The sequence below is a fragment of the Oncorhynchus mykiss genome, chromosome 6, assembly GCF_057628025.1.
Source record: "Oncorhynchus mykiss isolate SJ-2025 chromosome 6, ASM5762802v1, whole genome shotgun sequence".
In the NCBI taxonomy this organism is placed as follows: domain Eukaryota; kingdom Metazoa; phylum Chordata; class Actinopteri; order Salmoniformes; family Salmonidae; genus Oncorhynchus; species Oncorhynchus mykiss.
Genome location: NC_143027.1, coordinates 73,202,296 through 73,226,777, shown reverse-complemented (window position 1 = coordinate 73,226,777; position 24,482 = coordinate 73,202,296). Strand labels below are relative to the sequence as shown.

The window sequence follows — 24,482 nt, the reverse complement described above, 5'->3', positions numbered from 1 at the left end:
CTCCGCAAACCGGTTGGAAATTGCCTACGACGAACTATCACCACCGTCATCACTACACGTGGAGAAAAAAACAACACGTTTTCTTTTTTACGGAAAAGGGAAAGTAGTCAAAACGTTATTCATCTATTCTGAGGGCTGTATAACATACATGATTTAACGAGTTGATAAAATGAGTTGATTCGAAGGTCAGGGGCTTAGTGTGACAAGTTACAGACACACTACAACAATCTTTAGTGTAAGCACAGTGAAGAGAGAGTCTGTTCTCAGGCAAAAAGCCAACTGATTTCAGAATAGTCATTTAGCTGTGTGTCTACGTGTGTGTGTGTCGCGCCTGTGCTCTAAGCCTGGCGTTCTTCACTGTGCACCTACCCCACAGTGAAGAACTGCCTCATCTCTTGCCGTCGCGAGCGCATCATCTGCTTGTACTCGCCGATGCGCAGCTTCTTCCCGTCGATGATGCAGGTCCTCTTGGGCCGGGGCTTGTACTTGTAGTTGGGGTACTTCTCCAGGTGGATCTTACTGAGACGGGCCTGCTCCTCATAGAACGGCTGCTTCTCCTGGTTGGTCATAGACTTCCAGCGAGAGCCTGTAACACAGCAGACACACAGATATCAGTAAAACATACACTTTGAACGTACATTTTCACTACAGAGGTGTAAAAAGGACTTTGGAAAAATTAGTTAATAAGAATTAATAGATATATCAATGCAAATAGGAGATTCCATTGTGGATACAGTATATTATTTGGTGGTCTCTGTAGTAACCATGTAAACCCATAAAGCCAGTGGCTGGGCTGTGGGTGAGTTAACAGAAACTACACCAGGCCTGTAAATAGTCTCTAGCTGATCTCTAGTGTGTCCTGCTCCTGCCTGGGTGACGCCACTTTTAAAAGCTGTGATCTATGGACTCTCAGTGCAGTGGGGACGAGACCCATTTAACCACTGTCATTTTTCATGACAAACACTGACGGCAGTGACATGGTGGTAAATCCATCTGTAAGCCAGGGCTGATTGAGCCACTGTGGAGAATCAGACAACACGCCACCCCCGCCTCACCCCCCACTCCCACTGGTACCGGGCTACAAATGTTTATGTCCACATAGACAGGTATTAACCACAGTGGGCTTCAGCGGGCACAGAGCACACTAGATTAATTAAACACACCTAAATGAGCATAAAAGCCATTAAGAGATTAAAACTGTTACAAAGGTTTTAAGTTATACCATGTCTGAATCAAATGTGCAGTTGGAAAAACCTGACTTTTTTATACGGTGAAAAATATTTTCTACATATCAATGAACGACTGTAGATTTCAGCTCTGGACCGCCAGACTGCTGGGTCTCACATCACCAACAGTAACGTATTTGATTCTGTCCGCCAGGCAATTTGCCTCCACAGTGTTCCACTGTTTCATGAATGGCGTTCTGTTTCTTCTTGTTGTTAACATAGTGGTTTAAACACTACACGTTTATCACTATTGCCAACAGCCAAACAGCCTAGTGTTTATACCCAGCTGAGGGGAGATTTGTGGGAGAGAGAGAGAGAGAGAGCGAGAGAGAGTGTGGGGGGGGGGGGGGGCTGTTGAGGAGGATTACACTACACCAGGCTTTTCAAAAGGGAAGACGCTTTTGGGCTTTTGCTATGGTTTCAATTAATTGTGCTTAATAGGGAACATTTAATTTTAACAAAAGCCTACAACATAATTGAATAATAAACTGATTGTATCAAGCCTATAAGAACTGTTTTGTCAGCGTCTGTGGAGGAGACAAAATTCCCATTGACAACCCTAAGAATGCTAATTCCAGCAAACCTATAAAAAATATATATTTTCATTTTTTTTTTCATGCCAGTTTCCTGACTTTCTGACCAAATCCGATCCTGTTCCTTCCAACTTGGTCTGTTTTTTTTTAACATAATCTAACACAGGAAGGCTAACAGACTGTAACAGACTCTGTAATGGCTGGATGAAGGAGAGAGGTATGGCTGGAAGAGAGAGAGAGAAAGTAAAAAGGCTTACCCAGGATCTTGCTGATGTTGGAGTTGTGCATGTCTGGGAAGGCTTGGAGGATCTTGCGGCGCTCATCTTTGGCCCACACCATGAAGGCGTTCATGGGTCTCTTGATGTGGGGCTCGTTGCTGTTCCTCCCCCGGGCTTCTCTGTAGACCCGTGCCTCGGCTGTGCTGGCACCTCCTGTAGGCCAACAATAATACTGTTGTGGTTTATCTGCTCCGGTACCAGAGCCATTCAGAGCTTTCCACCCTGGAAACACCAGAGTAGGAACAAGAAGGAGAAGAGAGAGCGAGGCGAGCAATTAATCAACTGCCACGAGCCACGTTCAACCCCCCATACCCAATGGGCTGTCATCACTACTACTGAGACTGAGACTGGGGCTGAGACTGGGGCTGGACTGGGATCCAACTAGAGCAGGGGTAGGGTAGGGTTGGTGACGGGGCTGGACTGAGAACAGACCAGGGGTAGTGTTGGTGCTGGACTGAGACCAGACCAGGGGTAGGGTAGGGTTGGTGCTGGACTGAGACCAGACCAGGGGTAGGGTAGGGTTGGTGCTGGACTGAGACCAGACCAGGGGTAGGGTAGGGTTGGTGCTGGGGCTGGACTGAGACCAGACCAGAGGTAGGGTTGGTGCTGGAGATGGACTGAGACCAGACCAGGGGTAGGGTAGGGTTGGTGCTGGACTGAGACCAGACCAGAGGTGGGGTTGGTACTGGACTGAGACCAGACCAGAGGTAGGGTAGGGTAGGGTAGGGTTGGTGCTGGAGCTGGACTGAGACCAAACCAGAGGTAGAGTTGGTGCTGGGGATGGACTGAGACCAGACCAGGGGTAGGGTTGGTGCTGGACTGAGACCAGACCAGGGGTAGGGATGGGTTGGTGATGGGGCTGGACTGAGACCAGATCAGGGGTAGGGTAGTGTTGGTGCTGGACTGAGACCAGACCAGGGGTAGGGTAGGGTTGGTGCTGGAGCTGAACTGAGATCAGACCAGGGATAGGGTAGGGTTGGTGCTGGACTGAGAACAGACCAGAGGTAGGGTTGGTGCTGGTGCTGGGGCTGGACTGAGACCAGACCAGGGATAGGGTAGGGTTGGTGCTGGAGATGGACTGAGACCAGACCAGGGGTAGGGTAGGGTTGGTGCTGGACTGAGACCAGACCAGAGGTAGGGTAGGGTTGGTGCTAGACTGAGACCAGACCAGGGCTAGGGTTGGTACTGGACTGAGACCAGACCAGAGGTAGGGTTGGTGCTGGACTGAGACCAGACCAGAGGTAGGGTTGGTGCTACACTACAAGGTGAAGGAAATTGAGTTCTCAAGGTTCCTTTCCACTGGACCAGACTGGCTCTGACAACTGGATTTGACGAGCATATTTTGAATGTAGAACAAGGGGACATTGTGAGAGTAGGGGAGCCACCCTACGGATCAACACATATCCAAACCCAAAAGAAGAGAACCATGACTTAAATGCCTGTTAAATATTTTGTCTGGGGCTCGACAAGCATTCACACTTCTATATTCAGCCCCATACGTTTCAAACTGAAGTTCCAGAAGTTTCTTTAAAACAAGCACGAATGCCAAGCTAAATAACAAATATGGAGCGTGAGGCAGTCCTTCTAAGAAAAATACAATCAAGGAGGGAAGAGACTCTGCCAAGTGCTTAATATAACATTCTTCTTCTTAAGCCCCCTCCCATTTGCTTCCTTTTATATGTAAGATGTGAAAGAATTAAATAAAAGCCGTATGAATATTTAAACAAACAAAAACATGTTGATAAACAAGACTTGAAAAATAAGACAAAAAAAGCTTTCCATATGCTACCATCCATCTTTAATGATCCAAAATCTGGAAAGGAAAGCTTAGGATGACTCATGCATATTTCATTATCCACATGTGAAGTGTTCTCATTAGGATCTTCTACTAGCCCTCCATCTTGGCACACGTTACCTGCACTTTGATTTCTAGTATTATTTCAGTTGATCAACAAAATCCAACTGTTAATGAGTAATGGAGTGTAGCGCTTCTCTGTGATTAATTCACTATCCACAGACTCATTCACTGGCTCTGTTCAGCACAGTACAGAGATACGCCCTGAAGTAAGACATGGAGAGAACAGGACTGGCTCAACGTTAGATAGAGCTTTAACTATCTATAGGAGACTGTTTAAGGAAACAGCAGGTGAGAGACAACACACATGCGCACACACACGCACACACACACACACACACACACACACACACACACACACACACACACACACACACACACACACACACACACACACACACACACACACACACACACACACACACACACACACACACACACACACACACATCATGCTGGGCTGGGGGTGGACAGCCATGTCCAGACTGATAAGGGGATGGAGTTCCTGTGGTGGTTCCTGTGGTGGTAGGCCTGATCTCTAGGAGCGAGGCCTGGGACTCGGCTGAGGCTTGGCTGGGACTCAGGGGGGACTTAGGCTGGGGTCCGAACGTCCAGCAGGAGGCCTTATTCTCCCAGGCCCCCGCTGGGCTGTGCCTCCATATAGGGCCTCCAAGTCCATTTACACCAGCTCATGTTTAACAGTCATACCGACACATTTATGATCCAGAAAAGCTTCCCTTTATCTGGGAGGCCAGTGCAATTTGCCTCTTCACACCGTCACGGTACATCAGCCAGAGCCCTGGGGACTCAGCTCTTGTCATTTAGCCTCCGCCAGGCAACATTCTCAGAGCCACAGTCATATCAGGCATCTGACGGTCAGACCCGCTCTCATCTGCCTACTCTGCACTGTGCATTGATGGATATAGACTGGCTCAGACTGGCCTGCACCATACTGTTCATATGATCATCCTCCTTCAGAGCCCTGGGGAGAGACCCTGGTCAACAAGCTCTTCTAGAGCCCAGCCTATTTCTCAACAGACACACAAGACAAAAAACCCTCTCACACCTACTATCTCTCCTTAAAGGAATACTTCAGGATTTTGGCAATGCCCCTTATCTACTTCCCCAGAATCAGATGAACTTGTGGATGCCTCTGCGTGCAGTTTGAAGGAAGTTGCTAACTAGCGCTAGCACAATTGCTAACGTAATGACTGGATGTCCATGGGTATCTGCTAGCTAACGCTAGTTAGCATTGGCTCGCGAAACTACCTTTAACTTCCTTCCTACTGGACACAGAGACATTCAAATGGTATCCACTAGTCCATCTGACTCTGGGGAAGTAGATAAAAGGCATCATTGTAAAAAAAATCTCGAAATATCCCCTTTAACACACACATACCTGTACACGTGCCTGGTTGAGAGAAGTATATACAGTGGGGCAAAAAAGTATTTAGTCAGCCACCAATTGTGCAAGTTCTCCCACTTAAAAAGATCAGAGAGGCCAGCAATTTTCATCATAGGTACACTTCAACTATGACAGGCAAAATGAGGGGGAAAAAATCCAGAAAATCACATTGTAGGATTTTTTATGAATTTATTTGTAAATTATGGTGGAAAATAAGTATTTGGTCAATAACAAAAGTTTATCTCAATACTTTGTTATATAACCATGACAATGACAGAGGTCAAACTTTTTCTGTAAGTCTTCACAAGGTTTTCACTCACTGTTGCTGGTATTTTGGCCCATTCCTCCATGCAGATCTCCTCTAGAGCAGTGAAGTTTTAGGGCTGTTGCTGGGCAACACGGACTTTCAACTCTCTCCAAAGATTTTCTATGGGGTTGAGATCTGGAGACTGGCTAGGCCACTCCAGGACCTTGAAATGCTTATTACGAAGCCACTCCTTCGTTGCCCTGGCGGTGTGTTTGGGATCATTGTCATGCTGAAAGACCCAGCCACGTTTCATCTTCAATGCCCTTGCTGATGGAAGGAGGTTTTCACTCAAAATCTCACGATACATGGCCCCATTCATTCTTTCCTTTACACGGATCAGAAATCCTGCCTGGTCCCTTTGCAGAAAAACAGCCCCAAAGCATGATGTTTCCACCCCCATGCTTCACAGTAGGTATGGTGTTCTTTGGATGCAATTCAGCATTCTTTGTCCTCCAAACACGACGAGTTGAGTTTTTACCAAAAAGTTCTATTTTGGTTTCATCTGACCATATGACATTCTCCCAATCTTCTTCTGGATCATCCAAATGCTCTCTAGCAAACTTCAGACGGGCCTGGACATGTACTGGCTTAAGCAGGGGGACACGTCTGGCACTGCAGAATTTGAGTCCCTGGCGGCGTAGTGTGTTACTGATGGTAGGCTTTGTTACTTTGGTCCCAGCTCTCTGCAGGTCATTCACTAGATCCCCCCGTGTGGTTCTGGGATTTTTGCTCACCGTTCTTGTGATCATTTTGACCCCACGGGGTGAGATCTTGCGTGGAGCCCCAGATCGAGGGAGATTATCAGTGGTCTTGTATGTCTTCCATTTCCTAATAATTGCTCCCACAGTTGATTTCTTCAAACCAAGCTGCTTACCTATTGCAGATTCAGTCTTCCCAGCGTGGTGCAGGTCTACAATTTTGTTTCTGGTGTCCTTTGACAGCTCTTTGGTCTTGGCCATAGTGGAGTTTGGAGTGTGACTGTTTGAGGTTGTGGACAGGTGTCTTTTATACTGATAACAAGTTCAAACAGGTGCCATTAATACAGGTAACGAGTGGAAGACAGAGGAGCCTCTTAAAGAAGAAGTTACAGGTCTGTGAGAGCCAGAGATCTTGCGTGTTTGTAGGTGACCAAATACTTATTTTCCACCATAATTTGCAAATAAATTCATAAAAAATTCTACAATGTGATTTTCTGGATTTTTTTTTCTCCTCATTTTGTCTGTCATAGTTGAAGTGTACCTATGAAGAAAATTACAGGCCTCTCTCATCTTTTTAAGTAGGAGAACTTGCACAATTAGTGGCTGACTAAATACTTTTTTGCCCCATTGTATGTCTTTACCTCCCTGCTTTACGCCGTCAGGATTCAGGAATAATACACTACCTCTGCTGTCACCGTCCCCACAGTACATTCATTTCATTTAGCACGCACTCACTGTACAGGATGAATTGATTTCACTTTGTTTGGTTTTGACAGCCATGTTTATTGTGCAATGAAATGTGGTGTGGCGTGGGGCTGACAGTATCCATCAACGTAGGCCAATCTGCTGACTGCCGGGCCAGATGAAGGTATTCATTAGGGCAGGAGCGTAGTGCTCACTCAGACACGACAGCCAGTGTCTGCGCCTTGGGATCACTCGCTCTAATTTACGATGCCCCCCGTGCCATTACTCTGCCACTGACACTGATTCAGCAATTTATATACTGGCATGCATGCATACGGGCAGAGGTGAGCCTCTTACGAGGAGGGGGACACAACACGGCCCGCCACCCTGACACCAGCACCAGGAAACAAACCACTTCAATCAGTTCATTAGAGATGAGGCCCGTGAAGCCCTGGGTTCTGGTTCGCCAGGCGGAAGACGAGGAGGAGCACTTCTTCTCCAGTTCGTATCTGCACCAGCAGGCCATGAAAGGGAAATCTATGGCTCCTCTAAACAGTATTATAACATCCTGGTGGCTTTGTGTGAGTGTGGAACGGAGTGTTGACGGGCTAAGCAGACCCAGATTCAGAACCAGACTCAGGGCTCTGTCTGTCAGTGTTGGGACTTTGAGCTGGGAGCAGAAATGAGCCTGACCCTGGGCTAGAAGGAGGTTGCTAAGAGCTGCTAGATGCTACCAATCCATTGGGACAAAGGACCGCATCCGTCTCTGCCACAGTGCTTGTGTATGGTCACATGGGAGGTCCCTGCCCCCCCTCATTGGCCCTGCATGGTTATCATGATGTGTCCTAATCAGAAGCAGCAGCAGCCACCGAGGGAGCTGGCAGCAGCAGCAGGGCCTAAAGCTCACCAAGCATCACCCCACAACGGTAACATGCAATTTACAACAATGCTGTTTTCTCTCCAATAAAACACCCAACACTGTTCTGACATTTACAAACAAGCATTAATTGATTTTTTTTTTGCGGGGAGCGGCACGTTGGGGAAGCAGTTAGTTAGGTGTGTGATTGTGTAAATAAATACAGATGTTTAGCAGTGACAGGGCAACCCCCAGGGTTGGGGCTGGGAAGGGGGGCGAGGGGGAACAGGGGAAGGCTGCTTAATCGAATTGATTGTGATTCACGAGGCCTGCAGCTCAATGTGACAGAGTGATATGAGAATCTGCTTTTAATTTGTCTGTCCCACAGACACTGAAGATGAGCAGCATGAGAGAGAGAGAGAGAGAGAGAGAGAGAGAGAGAGTGAGGGAGAGAGACAGTGAGGGAGAGCGATGGAGAGAAGGAGGGGGGATAGAGAGAGAGGGAGAGAGAGAAGGGGGGATAGGGATAGAGAGAGAGAGAGAGAGAGAGAGAGAGAGAGGGAGAGAGAGAGAGAGAGAGAGAGAAGGAAGGAGAGAGAAAGGGGATAGAGGCAGAGAGAGGGCGACATAGAGGGAGAGAGAGAAGGAGAGAGAGAGAAGGGGGGGTAGGGAGAGAGAGGGACAGAGAGACCGGGTGAGGGCAACACCGACTGTCACCCCGGAATCTGCTCAGGAGGGTCTGCCTCAGTGAGCAGGCAACAATCACTCCAACCTGCCAAGCCCTCCTTGCTCCGCCCAGTGGGATCAAATCAAACACCTCTCACTAAAGGTATTTACTGCTGACAATAGGGCCTCTCCCTCCAAGGGAGGGGATCAGCCCACATGCAATGCATGGACAGATATGACACATGCAGTGTATGGACAGATATGACACATGCAGTGTATGGACAGATATGACACATGCAGTGTATGGACAAATATGACACATGCAGTGTATGGACAGATATGACACATGCAGTGTATGGACAAATATGACACATGCAGTGTATGTACAGATATGACACATGCAGTGTATGGACAAATATGACACATGCAGTGTATGGACAGATATGACACATGCAGTGTATGGACAGATATGAAACATGCAGTGTATGGACAAATATGAAACATGCAGTGTATGGACAGATATGACACATGCAGTGTATGGACAGATATGCAGTGCTCGGTGCCTCTATTCAAGCCGTGGTTCATAGTCCTCTAATTAAACAATAACATGCCAGTTGGATGCTTTGAATTCTTCCATTTCTATGTGTGTGTAAAGGAACTAACAGCTGACATGTTAGCACTTGCATGCCACAGTATAGCTCTTACTTTTGTCTCCTCCATCTCCTCTTGCATGCCATCAGCCTTAAAGTGGGGCAAGGTGCATTCCTGTTCACATCTCACTATTCCAAAATGAATCAATAAAACCTGGGCAACCTGGGCTGACATGCAGTCTCTGGGCCCTCAACAACATGCAAAACCAACTTCCCGTCCTAACAGACTATGGGAATGACACACACAGGCACACAGGCACACGCACGCTAGTCTCCAAGGGATAGTCCTATATGATTAAAACAGAACTATTGGGAATCAAACGTGAACTGTATAAAGGGAATTGTCTGAATCAAGTAAACGTTTGCAAATGTAATGTTTTATCCCTTCATAAAAAAACATTTGAATTCAATGTTTTGGGAATCAACCAACTTCAAAAAGGGACACCCTTATTGAGCTAATATATTACAGTTGTAACTGATATGGTCTCATGTCTAAACCACCTAGTTTGAAACTCGAACACATAGCCTCCTATGGGGCTATTCAATACAATACAAGTCAGCCTATAATTCCCATGAACCTCTGATTAGGAAGGAAAACAACAACATTAACCTCTGGTTAGGAAGGAAAACAACAACATGAACCTCTGGTTAGGAAGGAAAACAACAACATGAACCTCTGGTTAGGAAGGAAAACAACAACATGAACCTCTGATTAGGAAGGAAAACAACAACATGAACCTCTGGTTAGGAAGGAAAACAACAACATGAACCTCTGGTTAGGAAGGAAAACAACAACATGAACCTCTGGTTAGGAAGGAAAACAACAACATGAACCTCTGGTTAGGAAGGAAAACAACAACATGAACCTCTCAAAACAATCATCTGATAATAAACTGAACAACAGCTCTGAGCTACCAAGGCAAATAAACACAACAACACTGTCTGTTACTGTACAACAAAAGTACAACACTACTGTTCCTCCTACCCCATAAGAAGCCTATTAGCCTATTTCCACTTAGCCAAGCTGCCTTGCTTATTTCTCCTTGGCTGATATTGTGCTGTGTGTTCAGATGAACTCTGTTTCCTGCCTCCCTGCATCTCTCAACGCCCCCTTTGTTCTCCCAGGACCCTCTCTGGCGGCGGAACGTTAGACAAACACACAACCCGCGTGTCATTCTACTTCTTCCAAGCTATATGTGAATGAACAAAGAGGCTGGGTTGAGGCCTTTTGTGGTATTTGTTCATGTTTTTCATCTGAGCTTAAAAATACCTAATGACTTTGTGGTGAGCTGATGCATGTGGCTCGTGGCTTTCCAAAATGAAGTAAATTCTATCTATTCCCATACCATGCCACTGTTTTCCAATGTTCCTCACTAGAACTTTGGCAGCTGTTCATTTGGTTGCTGCATGCTTTGCAAATATTAGTTTAAGCATCATAAAGCTTTCTGTGAACTGCAGCGAGGCCTGCTGTACAGTGGTCTTCTGAATAACACCGTTTCTCCTCTGCAGGGAAATTGACCCCTGACCTGTCAGACCTACAGTCACTAGGTAGCAGCTACAGCCTGGTCAGGTATATTCAGACACTAGCAGTAGTTTTCCTCATGCTGGGGAGCAGAAAGGTGTCTGCAGTACACTCTGTGGAGTACGCTGCTGTGGAATACCGTGTTGCAGGACAAAAAGTCCCTGCTTTAAAATAATGAACCATATTTACATGTGGTACCTGGCTCTCCCTCAAGGAATCACTCAACCGGGTAAGCGGTTGAAAATGCTGTTGACAGCTATGAATTGTTTGGAAATGGCAAATAATTAAAGTAAATAATAATAATCTTATTATAATTGTTATATCCTATCCATTCTCATAGTAAACATCTCTTTTCTTAGATTTGCTCAACATAATGCCTCCAAATAAGAACCTCAAAAGTAAACACGGATCTTGTTCTCCAAAGTAAACAGATTGCGGTTATAAAAAGAGGCTTTATTGTGGTGGGCATCATGTTAAAACCCTGTTCACATCATTCATCTGGTGGTGCTGTTGAAACAGACAGATATATTTGTGGAGATAGATGAAATGGTGACTGTGTTGGTGAGCTATGTGCATGTCTCTGGCTTCTAGCCACCACTCTCTCTCTCCCCCTGGGAAGAGGACCTCCGTGGGCCCTGCCTCTCCTCTCCTCCCTGCCTCCTCCTAATCCACAGCCCGCTGCGAACTCACTTCCCAGAGGCATCTGGCGCTAGCCTTTCCCTCTGCCCTGCACAGGACATAAAAGGGCACAACTGATCCCTGACGACAGGGGCTGGTGTGCGCCTTGCTCCTGTCCTGACTCCACAGTAGCCGCAGAAGAAAGGTTCCCACTGGGGTAACTGGGAGAGGCTGGGGACCTAGAGAACATCTGCCCTAAGGGCCAGAGGGGTGGGAGAGTCTGCTGCGGTTGACGACGTGGGAACTATCCCTCTATGGCCACTAACTGCACCTCTAATCCTGAATTTATGGGTGTGATGTGAAAGCAGACAAGATAAATCATTCATGTTTCAGTTCTTTGACTTTGTCAACAAGCAGGTTTATGTGAGGTAGACCATACAATTTGTGAAACGTTGTGTGTTGTAATTATTTTGTTGGGAATGTTGGGAAATGGGGAAATTGGTGGGAAATGTTTTAAAAGGGCGTTTAGAAGGGATCTTAAAGAGGCGAGTGCTCTTGTATTGTCCTGAGAAATATCTCTCCCTCCATCTTGAGAATGTTGCAGCTATTAAAGGTGAGCCTGATTCATTTTCCCTCTGCTCGGGGCTCTGAAGTGCCATGGAAACTGACACAAATATTTACGTCAGACAAACATTGGCGCATCGAGGCATTCCTCGCCACTGTTTACTCTCCAGGCCCACAAAGGGAGATGACGCTTTGTCACACGGGTGCTACACGAATTTACACCTCTGTGCCCAGGACCTCAAACAAGCGCAGCGGCTGCCGGGGCCAGGCCTGGAGAAGGGCCAGCTTTGTCCTCAGGCACCCTGTCCTTCCCTCACCTACCTGTGAAAACCAGGGAGCGGTGTGCGCCTTCAAACACCACTATCCCCCCAACCCAGCTCCCCCTGGTCTACTGCTCTGGCAGCCCTCACCTCTCTCTGGTCCACTATGGGAACACACTGTGCACTGGGGGGGGGGGGGGGGGGGGGAGAATGCAGGCAGCAGTCTGAATAATTCACTGTTACACAGAACTGACTGGATGGCTTTTCAGCATGGGAAAAGGGACAACTATAGGTGAGAAGTCTGTACTTACCATCCAGATCCTCTGGCCTGGTGAGGTCGATGACTCTGTGGCCAATTTTGCCATCCTCGCCCAGTTTGCTAAGATGGTGACCAAGGCTCTCAAAGTGTGCCCGCTCCTACAGTACACAGAAACAGAGAGGAAAGAGAGAGAGAGACAATGAGGAACCTGAACAAACTGCTGCATATACAGTACATCTCTTTCCATATCAAGAGAATAGCTGATCAATAGAATAACTGAATGAGTCATTTCTGAAACACAGTATTTCTTTGAAATAACTGCTAGCTCTATTGTAGAGGCGCTCCTTTGACATGATGGACGTGGATTCAGCTTGCCTTTATCATTCCTGCCTGCATTCAGCAGATGCTATAATGTCTGACAGGAGGGAGGGAGGTAGAGACAGTAGGAGCCAGGGGTGCTGTAAATAGAGTTACAGAGGAACACTTTGTGATCCCGAGCACACAATAGGGACTGGGGCCCTCTCTTTGCAGCGCTCAGGTTTTCCCTCTGTAATCTTTGCTGTACATCCCCCTGTCTGTCTGGTGCTAGCGCCCAGAGCTCAGCAGCCATCCCGTATTCAGGGCTCATGCTTTATAGAACACACCGCGTTCTCCCTTTTGTCATGTCGCTTTATGCTCAGATTAAACTTGGCATCATGTTGTACTTGACGCACAATGAAACCCGTTCATTCAGCTCGCCTGTGACAATGTTAAACGTCATGTCCGTGTGCATTTACAGAATAAAATAACAGCTTTCGGGGCCCTCTGAATAGTTGCTGCACATTACACTTAATGTATTATGCAGGGGGAGAGTGCCGACTGCTGCTCGCTCCATTGTTAAATGACCTAGTTCAGCAGTGAATGCACAGGGCATTAGCACAGGGCTGTCTTCCTCTCTAAAGACTCAAGTAGGAGATGGACACTTTGACTCGGCATGACACAAATAATCTCTCCCCCTCGGATTCGCCTAGGAAGACACTAAAAGCAGGCATGTGGCCAGGGTTCAGCCGAGAGAGTTTGTTTTACTCCCAGGGTGAGCATTCCATCTTTGCCAAAGGTGCTCTATGTGTACCCCTCCTCTTCCTGTGTCTTTTCTGAGGTTGCCTGTCACACGCAGTTTGTACAGACACTCAGGTGGGCTCCCTATACAATGCTAACAGCTCCCCTGCCACACACACAGACACCGACACCAACACACACATTAATCTTTCACCGTTCTCTGGGCTTTCACTCTTTTGTTTGTGTTCTTGTTTTCCACCCACATGGGAGCTTGTATACCTCTCTCCTATCAGAGAAAATATCATGTACCATTACACTTCAGTCACTGGAGGTTAATACAGAACATCACCTGCAATACAATGCTGTTTGATTTAGTTTCATAGAACATCCTGATCAAAAGCATTACTTCCAGAAGAAAACAGACAGTTGTTCATTCATTTCTCAGAGAGAAAAAACATTTGATTGTCAAAAAAAAATCCATTGTCAATTTACTGAAATGTTTTTCCTCTTTCAGTTTCCCTTTGATTGGCCAGTAAGACCTGAAAAGGATGACAAGAAGACAAATTGAGACATTTGAATTCCACTTCAAGTCTTCTCCATCATCCTGAGGCATTTTATTTATTCAAGAACTATTCCTCAAAAAGAGAGAGTATGTCTCTCTGTGTGTGTCCCTGTGTGTATCTGTGTGTGTCTCTGTGTGTGAAAGACAGTGAGAGTGCTGCAATTTACCATCATGCTTCAAGGAGCCATCATTATGTATCAACATCTGAGTGATTCTGATCTACAATTAACCACCACCTGCTTATGGCCTGTGATTAGAGGCTGCCTATCTGCCTTGGCTTTGCTAACTTAAGTGTTTTCTAATTATGACATATGCGCTGGTCCCCGCTGGGCAGAAGGCGCTTTGTAAAGATAAGATAGAGCGCCATGCCTTCCCAGCGCCACGCTCCGTGTGAAGCGACACACACTGCTGTATTCATCACCCAGCCATATTATTGCACTTAATGAAAGAGGCTAGCAGCCCGATGACAAATTGACGGATGTGCGATTAGTCAGATGGGCAATGGCGGCCTAGGATGGGATGCTACATGGACAGTCCTCTCCTCTCTGCTGGGAGAGCCTGGGAGGACTCAGCATTCTGGGGGAACTGTGTAATAAATTAGCCGTCTACTATCCCCCCCCCCCCACCCCCCCTGCACTCCACTGGCCCCTCCTGATCAATCAAGGCCTTTTATAAACTCATGATCATTAAGCATCATGTTGGGCTGAGGGGATGAGTAACAAGAGCCATCCATCAAAGACTTTCATTAACAACTAGCTCAGCGCTAAACTTCTCCTTTCTCCACCACAAAGTCCCAGTGATCACACAGAGGGAAGATCAGCTACCGCACCAGTCAGCTGGGGCCAGTGTTGAACAAGTCTGCTTATTGAATTAAACCCTTATTACCTCCACATCATTAAATATAATAGAACTCTGTACAGTCTGATGATACATCAGCAATCATTGTTACATTGGCCTATAACAGGTTGATTTAGGATGTGTTGTCTAATGTGAGTTACTGTATTCTTAAGTACTCTGCTGTACTCTACTGTACTCTACTGTAGCTGGACAGTACTGTATGTCAACTACAAGGTTATTAAACATTGTACAAATATGACTTTCTCTTTCCCTGTGTTGGCAATGCTAATGAACATTAGACTAAATATGTGCAATATGCTACAATGAATATCTATTACATTTTATACAGTATGTTTTATATACTTATTGCTTATAACCTTTATCATTTATGTCCATGCATTAGAATTACAGTTAAAATAATGGGGATAAATTATATGCACAACATCAGGCTTTTTGTTTCAAGGCTTGAAAATATTCAGTGAACTAATGCTACTTTACTACCCCTGCATCAAGTGCTGTGATAAATTAATGGCATTTTTATTATTTTATGATGTCATGAAATTTTTACTGATCACTCTGGCACAGAAGGACATGCGGTGGTATCCAGGGACGATGGCCCTCCGTCCGTCCAGAGAGACGGTACAGTATGCTCACCACCGCCTGCCTGCTGCATGCCCACTATACAGGACATTTATAATGTACAGTAGTGAGGATGGCAAGAGCACATAGCTTCAGCAAATGGAGAGAGAGGGAGAGAGAAAAATAGAGAGGGAGAGAGAAAGAGAAAAAGAGAGAGAGAAAGAGAAAAAGAGAGAGAGAGATGCAGGGAGTGAAAGGGGGAAAGATTTTTTTTAAACTTGACAGAATAAATGCACAAGTGAAGGAGAGGCAGGGAATGAAGAACAGAGAACATGAGAGAGGGGCAGAGAGAGAGAATACAAAATATATAATGGTACAAGTTGTTCCCCTCCCATTCTGAACATGGCCTCTGGCGAGCGAGCGGTCCTTCCCTCAAATGAGTTCAGCATGCAGCCTTCATCCCACATCTCAAATTATAGCGACGCGCTCCAAGCTCAAGTGGAAAAAAAGCCACCCACAATAATCTCCTCTGCCCTGCCCAGTGCTCTTTTTGTCTCAAATTTGGTTACAAACATATTTTGTTCGATAGCAAATGGCTGCCCGGTGAAGTCATTCCATAGCCATAGAGAACAGAGCAGGGCGAGGGATGGCAGAGTCAGTGGAACTTCTTAGCTTAGCATTGGAGAAGTGTGGAACCCGAGAAGGCCCATGTCAGCACTGTGAAGAGGGCTTTAATCTGCCTGGCCACAGAACATGTGCAGGAGGCCCGCTTCTCTGCCCACAGCCACAGGGCGTCTCCTGGGCCTGGGCAGCCCTGGCAGAAGCAGCTAGAGGCAGTGGTAAAGAAAGCAGAAGAAGAGGCAGAGAGTGGCAGGAGGCCCTGTGCATTGTGCCTGTGTCTACCCTATATTTACGCATCATACTGCCGCTCCACTCCTGCCCCTCTCCTTTATAAATAGCCTGGCCACCACCATATGGCCTTGGATTGTCTGCTCCATACAACTGTAAGATAATAAGGATTGTTAGAGCCTGTTTAAGGTCCGGTATTAAGGACAGCTGAAAACATTGTCTAGATTTAAGTGAAAAAAAGTAGAGAAGTCCTCCACTATTCTTCTGTTAAAGGGACTGCTTCTGTAAGATACTGAAAAGCTTCACTTGACGAAAGTCACGCAGGACAGGTGCGTAAACCTTGGAGTTTGGTCATTTCCTTTTTTCGGTTTCCCAGGTGCATAGGGCTAATACCTTGATAGAAAAAGACAACTGACAAAGGCCATAATATTTTGTTGAATAACTGTTATTGTCATGTCTGTGAAAGCGGGCCTCGCAGCATATGCAGCAGCTCAAACACCTGGTCTATGGGGAGGTGAAGCACACAGCTCTCTGATCTGAGCACAATAGCAGGCTTTGTGTATCAGCTGTCACTCATCACAAAGGTCACATATGACCCAGAGTGGAGACCTTGAGGGCCTAAACCTCTGCAATTTGCGCCCTGCCCTGACTAAGATGGAGACAAAGTGCTCTTTACATCCCGTTTTCTCATCCCAATCTGTTTTGTATTTCAGTTGTAACCAATTGCAATGTTATTTATAATGTTGCAGCTCTCCAGTAGTTGGTAGTTTTGAACCATTTACGTCTTAAGCCCATCCAGTGGTGTGGTAAGCCAAGGGTTTCTTTCATGCAGCCTCTCTTTTCCCCTGCTCCCTGGGCCTCAGCCCTGCACTGCAGGAGCTCCACAGGCCTCATCCCCCAAGGCAGGCACAGGATCACTCAGGCCATAGATGGACCACTGCCCTAGACGTCCAGTCCTCTGAGTCCTCCAGCCTCTACTGACAGCACCAGGCTACCACCTCATTAAGAGAGCAGCACAGAGTAGCATCTTAGTTCAATTATGGAGCTGAACTGCTAACTGCTACCCCTAATCCGGGCTGGACGCCAGATAGAGTTTTTGGTTTGTTTTTAATGACAGAATATACTATCATACACCAGGCTGAGATGTTCTTCTCTTTTTTCTCTGGAAGGAGAACCAAGTCAGCCACACAAAACCTGACCTTTCAACTTAATTTGCAAATGGTGCATTTTATGCATTGCCATCTCTGCTCTGTGCTGTAAAGGCCTTTCTGACAGAGCTCTCCTGTGGTTTTTTATTCCACACTGGGTTGAGATCATTTGCTGTTGTATTTTTACGGGTTTCCAGCTCTCAATGACCCTGAACTGTTCACTGGCTCCTCCGGGGACCGTTAAGTTGGGCTCACATCTCTGCCTTATCAAACCCTCTGCTTACAATAACACAATACTACCATAACCACAACAATATGGAGAGTGAACTGAGTGACCTGGCAGACACAGGAGCCGTTATGTGCCCACTGTAACAATGCTGCAGCAGAGCACAACAGGCCCATTATGGCGTGTTCTCTCAGAGGCCCGGCCGACAGTGAGCGTGGCTCTCTCTGCAGGTCTAGAGCTCTGGGGCCAGTAACATTTCAGAGCGGCTGCAGTGCATTGGCAATTCCCCATTTTACACCGCAACTACGGAAAATAAGGGAACTACCTCAGCCAACAGCCCAACCGGGATGCGGCCTTGATGTCTTTCTGGAGAGAGGTGAGACAGACAGAGAGACAGAAAGACAGAAAGAGAGAAAGAGCGGGTGGCATTGTTTCAGTCCTGGCCTGGGACAGACGCCCACACACATCCACAACCTCTTTCAGAGTCATAGACTATTTTTATTCCTTTGACAGATGTGAACAATTGGACAAAGCATTAATGTAAGCAATACTCAACAATGGCACTTGCTGGCTATGGCCAGTGACTGGGAGCAGAACATAATCTAATTTGGACGGCCAAACCCATGTATGCCAGGGATTTACATTGCAGCCAAAAAAGCCTTGGTTGGCAATTTCCAAGACAGCAGTCGAAAAGCAGCAGAAAATTGCTTCCAGGGCTGCAGACCAGACAAGATTATATTCAAAGTCTTTGTGAGGGCTTTGCCTGAATAGGACCTCGGCACACACACAAACACACACACTCACACACACACACACACACACACACACACACACACACACACACACACACACACACACACACACACACACACACACACACACACACACACACACACACACACACACACACACACACACACACACACACACACACACAGATTAGAGAGAAGAGCATTTCTACTACTCGCAAAAGGTTAGGAGTCAGGACTTTGTGGAACACCAGCAAAGCTCCATTTGAATATGTTCGGCTCTGAGCTGTACGACATGGGAAAGAGAATATTGTACTCATCAATAATGTAGGAAGGAGGGGGTGTCAGGGGGACAGGGGCAGTTCAATAGGTTAATACACTGGCCTTTCACCCTTTGATTTCAGTTTGGGAGATGTCAGCAGAGGAATATATTGTATCTCTACACACAACCTCCAGTGAACAGTGGGTACTACCAAGACCAAGACAAGAGCCATGGGAATATCAACCAAGACAAGAGATATGGGAATATCAACCAAGATAAGAGCTATGGGAATATCACCAATCTGTGACACCTGAATCAGTGACTCTGTAGCCTGTTTTCTCCTGTATCTCAGTTCAAACAGTATGGGAAAACTATGAAATCTTCAACCTGCAGATGAATACACCCAATCCTAACAGTTTCACCAGTTCTAGCTAGCTATGCTAATAGCAGGAGACAATTCCAGGAGTTGCAAATGGATCCTGTTGTATTTGACTGTACACATTCTCAGTTGTTTTAGATAAAAGCATCCACTGAGCAAATAAATAATGGAACAAAGTAATTGCCCTCTACAGACAATAATAAAGATTCCTTGATGCCCTTCCAGACTCCCTCTGCCTACCCAAGGACGTCAGAGGACAAAAATCAGTTAACCACCTAACTGAGAAACTCAATTTAACCTTGTGCAATACCCTAGATGCAGTTGCACCCCTAAAAACTAAAAACATTTCTCATAAGAAACTAGCTCCCTGGTATACAGAAAATACCCGAGCTCTGAAGCAAGCTTCCAGAAAATTGGAACGGAAATGGTGCCACACCAAACTGGAAGTCTTCCGACTAGCTTGGAAAGACAGTACCGTGCCGTATCGAAGAGCCCATACTGCTGCTCGATCATCCTATTTTTCCAACTTAATTGAGGAAGATAAGAACAATCCGAAATTTATTTTTGATACTGTCGCAAAGCTAACTAAAAAGCAGCATTCCCCAAGTGAGGGTGGCTTTCACTTCAGCAGTAATAAATTCATGAACTTCTTTGAGGAAAAGATCAGGATTATTAGAAAGCAAATCACGGACTCCTCTTTAAATCTGTGTATTCCTTCAAAGCTCAGTTGTCCTGAGTCTGCACAACTCTGCCAGGACCTAGGATCAAGAGAGACACTCAAGTGTTTTAGTACTATATCTCTTGACACAACGATTAAAATAATCATGGCCTCTAAACCTTCAAGCTGCATACTGGACCCTATTCCAACTAAACGACTGAAAGAGCTGCTTCCTGTGCTTGGCCCTCCTATGTTGAACATAAACGGCTCTCTATCCACCGGATGTGTACCAAACTCACTAAAAGTGGCAGTAATAAAGCCTCTCATGAAAAAGCCAAACCTTGACTCAGAAAATATAAAAAACTATCGGCCTATATCGAATCTTCCATTCCTCTCAAGAATTTTAGAAAAGGCTGTTGCGCAGCAACTCACTGCCTTCCTGAAGACAAACAATGTATACGAAATGCTTCAGTCTGGTTTTAGACCCCATCATAGCACTGAGACTGCACTCATGAAGGTGGTAAATGCATCTGTCCTCGTGCTCCTAGACCTTAGTGCTGCTTTTGATACCATCGATCACCACATTCTTTTGGAGAGATTGGAAACCCAAACTGGTCTACACGGACAAGTTCTGGCCTTATCTGTCGGAAAGATATCAGTTTGTCTCTGTGAATGGCTTGTCATCTGACAAATGAACTGTACATTTCGGTGTTCCTCAAGGTTCTGTTTTAGGACCACTATTGTTTTCACTATATATTTTACCTCTTGGGGATGTCATTCGAAAACATAATGTTAACTTTCACTGCTATGCGGATGACACACAGCTGTACATTTCAATGAAACATGGTGAAGCCCCAAAATTGCCCTCGCTAGAAGCCTGTGTTTCAGACATAAGGAAGTGGATGGCTGCAAACTTTCTACTTTTAAACTCGGACAAAACAGAGATGCTTGTTCTAGGTCCCAAGAAACAAAGAGATCTTCTGTTGAATCTGACAATTAATCTTAATGGTTGTACAGTCGTCTCAAATAAAACTGTGAAGGACCTCGGCGTTACTCTGGACCCTGATCTCTCTTTTGACGAACATATCAAGACTGTTTCAAGGACAGCTTTTTCCATCTACGCCTCCTTACACTGGCTTCCTGTCAAGGCAAGGGCTGATTTCAAGGTTTTACTGCTAACCTACAAAGCATTACATGGGCTTGCTCCTACCTATCTCTCTGATTTGGTCCTGCCGTACATAACTACATGTACGCTACGGTCACAAGACGCAGGCCTCCTAATTGTCCCTAGAATTTCTAAGCAAACAGCTGGAGGCAGGGCTTTCTCCTATAGAGCTCCATTTTTATGGAATGGTCTGCCTACCCATGTGATAGACGCAAACTCGGTCTCAACCTTTAAGTCTTTACTGAAGACTCATCTCTTCAGTGGGTCATATGATTGGGTGTAGTCTGGCCCAGGAGTATGAAGGTGAACGGAAAGGCACTGGAGCAACGAACCGCCCTTGCTGTCTCTCCACTGGGATTCTCTGCCTCTAACCCTATTACAGGGGCTGAGTCACTGGCTTACTGGTGCTCTTTCATGCTGTCCCTAGGAGGGGTGGGTCACCTGAGTGGGTTGAGTCACTGATGTGATCTTCCTGTCTGGGTTGGCGCCCCCCCCTTGGGTTGTGCCGTGGCTGAGATCTTTGTGGGCTATACTCGGCCTTGTCTCAGGATGGTAAATTGGTGGTTGAAGATATTCCTCTAGTGGTGTGGGGGCTGTGCTTTGGCAAAGTGAGTGGGGTTATATCCTTCCTGTTTGGCCCTGTCCGGGGGTATCATCGGATGGGGCCACAGTGTCTCCTGACCCCTCCTGTCTCAGCCTCCAGTATTTATGCTGCAATAGTTCATGTGTCGGGGGGGCTAGGGTCAGTTTGTTATATCTGGAGTACTTCTCCTGTCTTATCCGGTGTCCTGTGTGAATTTAAGTATGCTCTCTCTAATTCTCTCTATCTCTCTTTCTTTCTCTTTCTCGGAGGACCTGAGCCCTAGGACCATGCCTCAGGACTACCTGGCATGATGACTCCTTGCTGTCCCCAGTCCACCTGGCCATGCTGCTGCTCCAGTTTCAACTGTTCTGCCTGCGGCTATGGAATCTTGACCTGTTCACCGGACGTGCTACCTGTCCCAGACCTATTATTTGGCCATGCTGGTCATTTATGAACATTTGAACATCTTGGCCATGTTCTGTTATAATCTCCACCCGGCACAGCCAGAAGAGGACTGGCCACCCTTCATAGCCTGGTTCCTCTCTTGGCTTCTTCCTAGGTTTTGGCCTTTCTAGGGAGTTTTTCCTAGCCACCGTGCTTCTACACCTGCATTGCTTGCTGTTTGGGGTTTTAGGCTGGGTTTCTGTACAGCACTTTGAGATATCAGCTGATAAATAAATTTGATTTGATTTTGATTTGATACTGATGGGATATAGTAAAAAAGGACAAATAGAAAACAGTAAATAGTGAATATTTTACGTCCTCAACAAGAAGGTAGAAGACTAGTGAACTGTAGAATTAAAGGACATCTTCCACCTCAAAGGGCAGTAGTAAGGAGAGAGAGATGAGGAGGAACGAGAGAGAGAAATGAGAGAGAGAGGGGAGGGCAGAAGAAAGAGACGAGAGAGAAAGATAAGAGATAGAGAAGAGATGGAAAGAGAGAGTAAGAAGGGCCATATGGAGGGATCCCAGTAATAGGGTGAGAGAGGAGGAAGGGATGCATTGTGCTCCATGGACACACTTTGTATTAAAAGATGAATTGATCCATCTGTAAGCAGCACTTAGCCCCACTCTCCGGCTGGGTCGTTACACTGTGATAAATCAATATTTAATATCCCCCTCAAACAGCCACACTAGATGATTTTAACCTCTCCTTAATCCCATTTATGTTACTTTTCCTGAATCTTCATGTAAGCTTTCACTGTGATAAACTTCCAGACAGCCGACCGGGAGAACAGCTACTAAAGAGCCCACAGTATTTATGTCAGGTGAGGCGCTTGGCTGAAATATTCATATTCTGAAACTGACCAAAGTGAAAGCTTTTATCTGGGCCGTCCGGGCCTGTGCAGACTGTTGGCTTGTATCAGGGGAAGGGAAGGCCACTCCGTGCTGTGCCGCGCCAGGCCTGCCCCCCCACCCCCTCCTTCCATCCCTGCCTCCCTAGCCCCTTCCTAACCCTCCCTCCCTCCCAGGCTGAATTACAGCCCTCTGTTTTTACTGTGCCACTGTGATGATCACTCATCTGGCTCACTTGTTAGAGTGTGTCCCAGCACTCAGCACACACACCATCCTGATAGGGACAGTGTCACTGGAACTGTCTTTATCTGCCTTTGGTCTAGGGATGGAGCCAAGCATGGCTCCAGAAGACTGATCATATTCACTACCACATTGACCTCAGAGTTTCACATTGGAGTGTCTCTTTGGTATGACTGAGACAGCATAAAGAGCTGCTCCTCAGTCCCTCTCTAAGCACTTATAGTTCAGTCATTCACTCACTCTTGGAATCAACTGTACATTTCTTGCTGTCCCCATAGGATAACTCTTTCTGGTTCCATGTAGAACCCTCTGTGGAAAGGGTCAAGACAGCACCTTTCTTTCTAAGAGTGCAGGAGAGGTAGTGCCAAGGGTTTCATGCTAACTCATTATAGATGCAGCTACCTCTCCTAAACATAGCTGTGCTTCTGGTAAGCTGTCCTCTGAGAGACCCAGGTGGGAGGATGGAGAGAGAGGCCAGGCACACGAAGGCTGACTGACTTCCCAAAAGAAGGAGTCTTTGTGGTGTGTACGGTTACCTAGGGCAACACGATAACCCCAAAAATACCAGTCATATTTTCAAACTGATAGCCCACCTAATTATAATCTGTTGTTCTTGGCTGTGTACTGTCAATGCTGTGATCTTGAACCACAAGCCTCCACAGTCTTACCTCGCTGTTACATTGACTCTTACATTGCACTGACTCTATGCACACACAATAGACTCTACCCACACACCCACACATACTAACACTGACATTTCTATTCTTTATCTTTAACTCTGCATTGTTGGAAAAGGACCCGTAAATAAGCATTTCACTGTTAGTCTACACTCTCTGCCCATCTCTCTGTCTCTCTCTCTCTCTGTCTCTCTCTCTCTCTCTCTCTCTCTCTGTCTGTCTATCTCTCTCTCTCTCTCTCTCTCTGTCTATATCTCTGTCTCTGTCTCTGTCTCTGTCTCCCTCCTCAGAATGAGTACACAGACTGAAAGGGGTGGAGCAGAGGTGAGGAGTGATTGACAGCGTCAGCCACAAACGCCCCTCCCTGTTAAAAAAACGCACAGCTCACCTGAGAGGATTGTTTAAACACAGGCTGAGTAGACAGGCCCATAATGCAGTCGAGACAAAAACGAAAGCACACAAAAGAGGGCCAGAGAAAAGCAGTAAGCTCTACCTGCTAAAAACAATGGAGGGGTAGGTGTTTGCTGCCTGTTGAAAATGGTTCCTTTCAGGGCATTGTTCACACACTGCATTCATATCATGTAGCAGCAGATTCTGGAGCTTGGCTCACCTTAGAGTCAGGGAGGTAGAGAACGCTACAGGGCCGTCCCACAGACACACCGACAGACACAGACAGAGACTGAGTGGAAACGGGAGATGGGAGTGTTAACGTTACTCTACGGGCCTCAGACTCACCCACTTAGTGGAAAACCAACAAAGACAGAGAAACTGAGGAAGCGTAACTAGCTAACAGGAACAGTTATGATTGCGAGATATTAAGGTGTACGACCATAACAAATTGTAGTTTGAATTT

The 24,482-nt window shown here is 46.3% G+C and overlaps 1 protein-coding gene across 51 annotated transcripts in view; it reads right to left on the bottom strand.

The window, feature by feature from the left end:
* Positions 1–24,482, bottom strand: part of LOC100136290 (SOX-LZ) — a 200,174-nt gene that overhangs the window by 6,724 nt on the left and 168,968 nt on the right. For 29 of the 51 annotated variants that reach the window (XM_036979115.2, XM_090236762.1, XM_090236763.1 and 26 more), the window contains 3 exons: positions 12,434–12,539; positions 2,017–2,259; positions 370–586 (listed from right to left, as the gene is read on the bottom strand). In XM_036979115.2, coding sequence (XP_036835010.1) covers positions 370–586; positions 2,017–2,259; positions 12,434–12,539 — 566 coding nt within the window. 51 annotated transcript variants of the gene reach the window in all.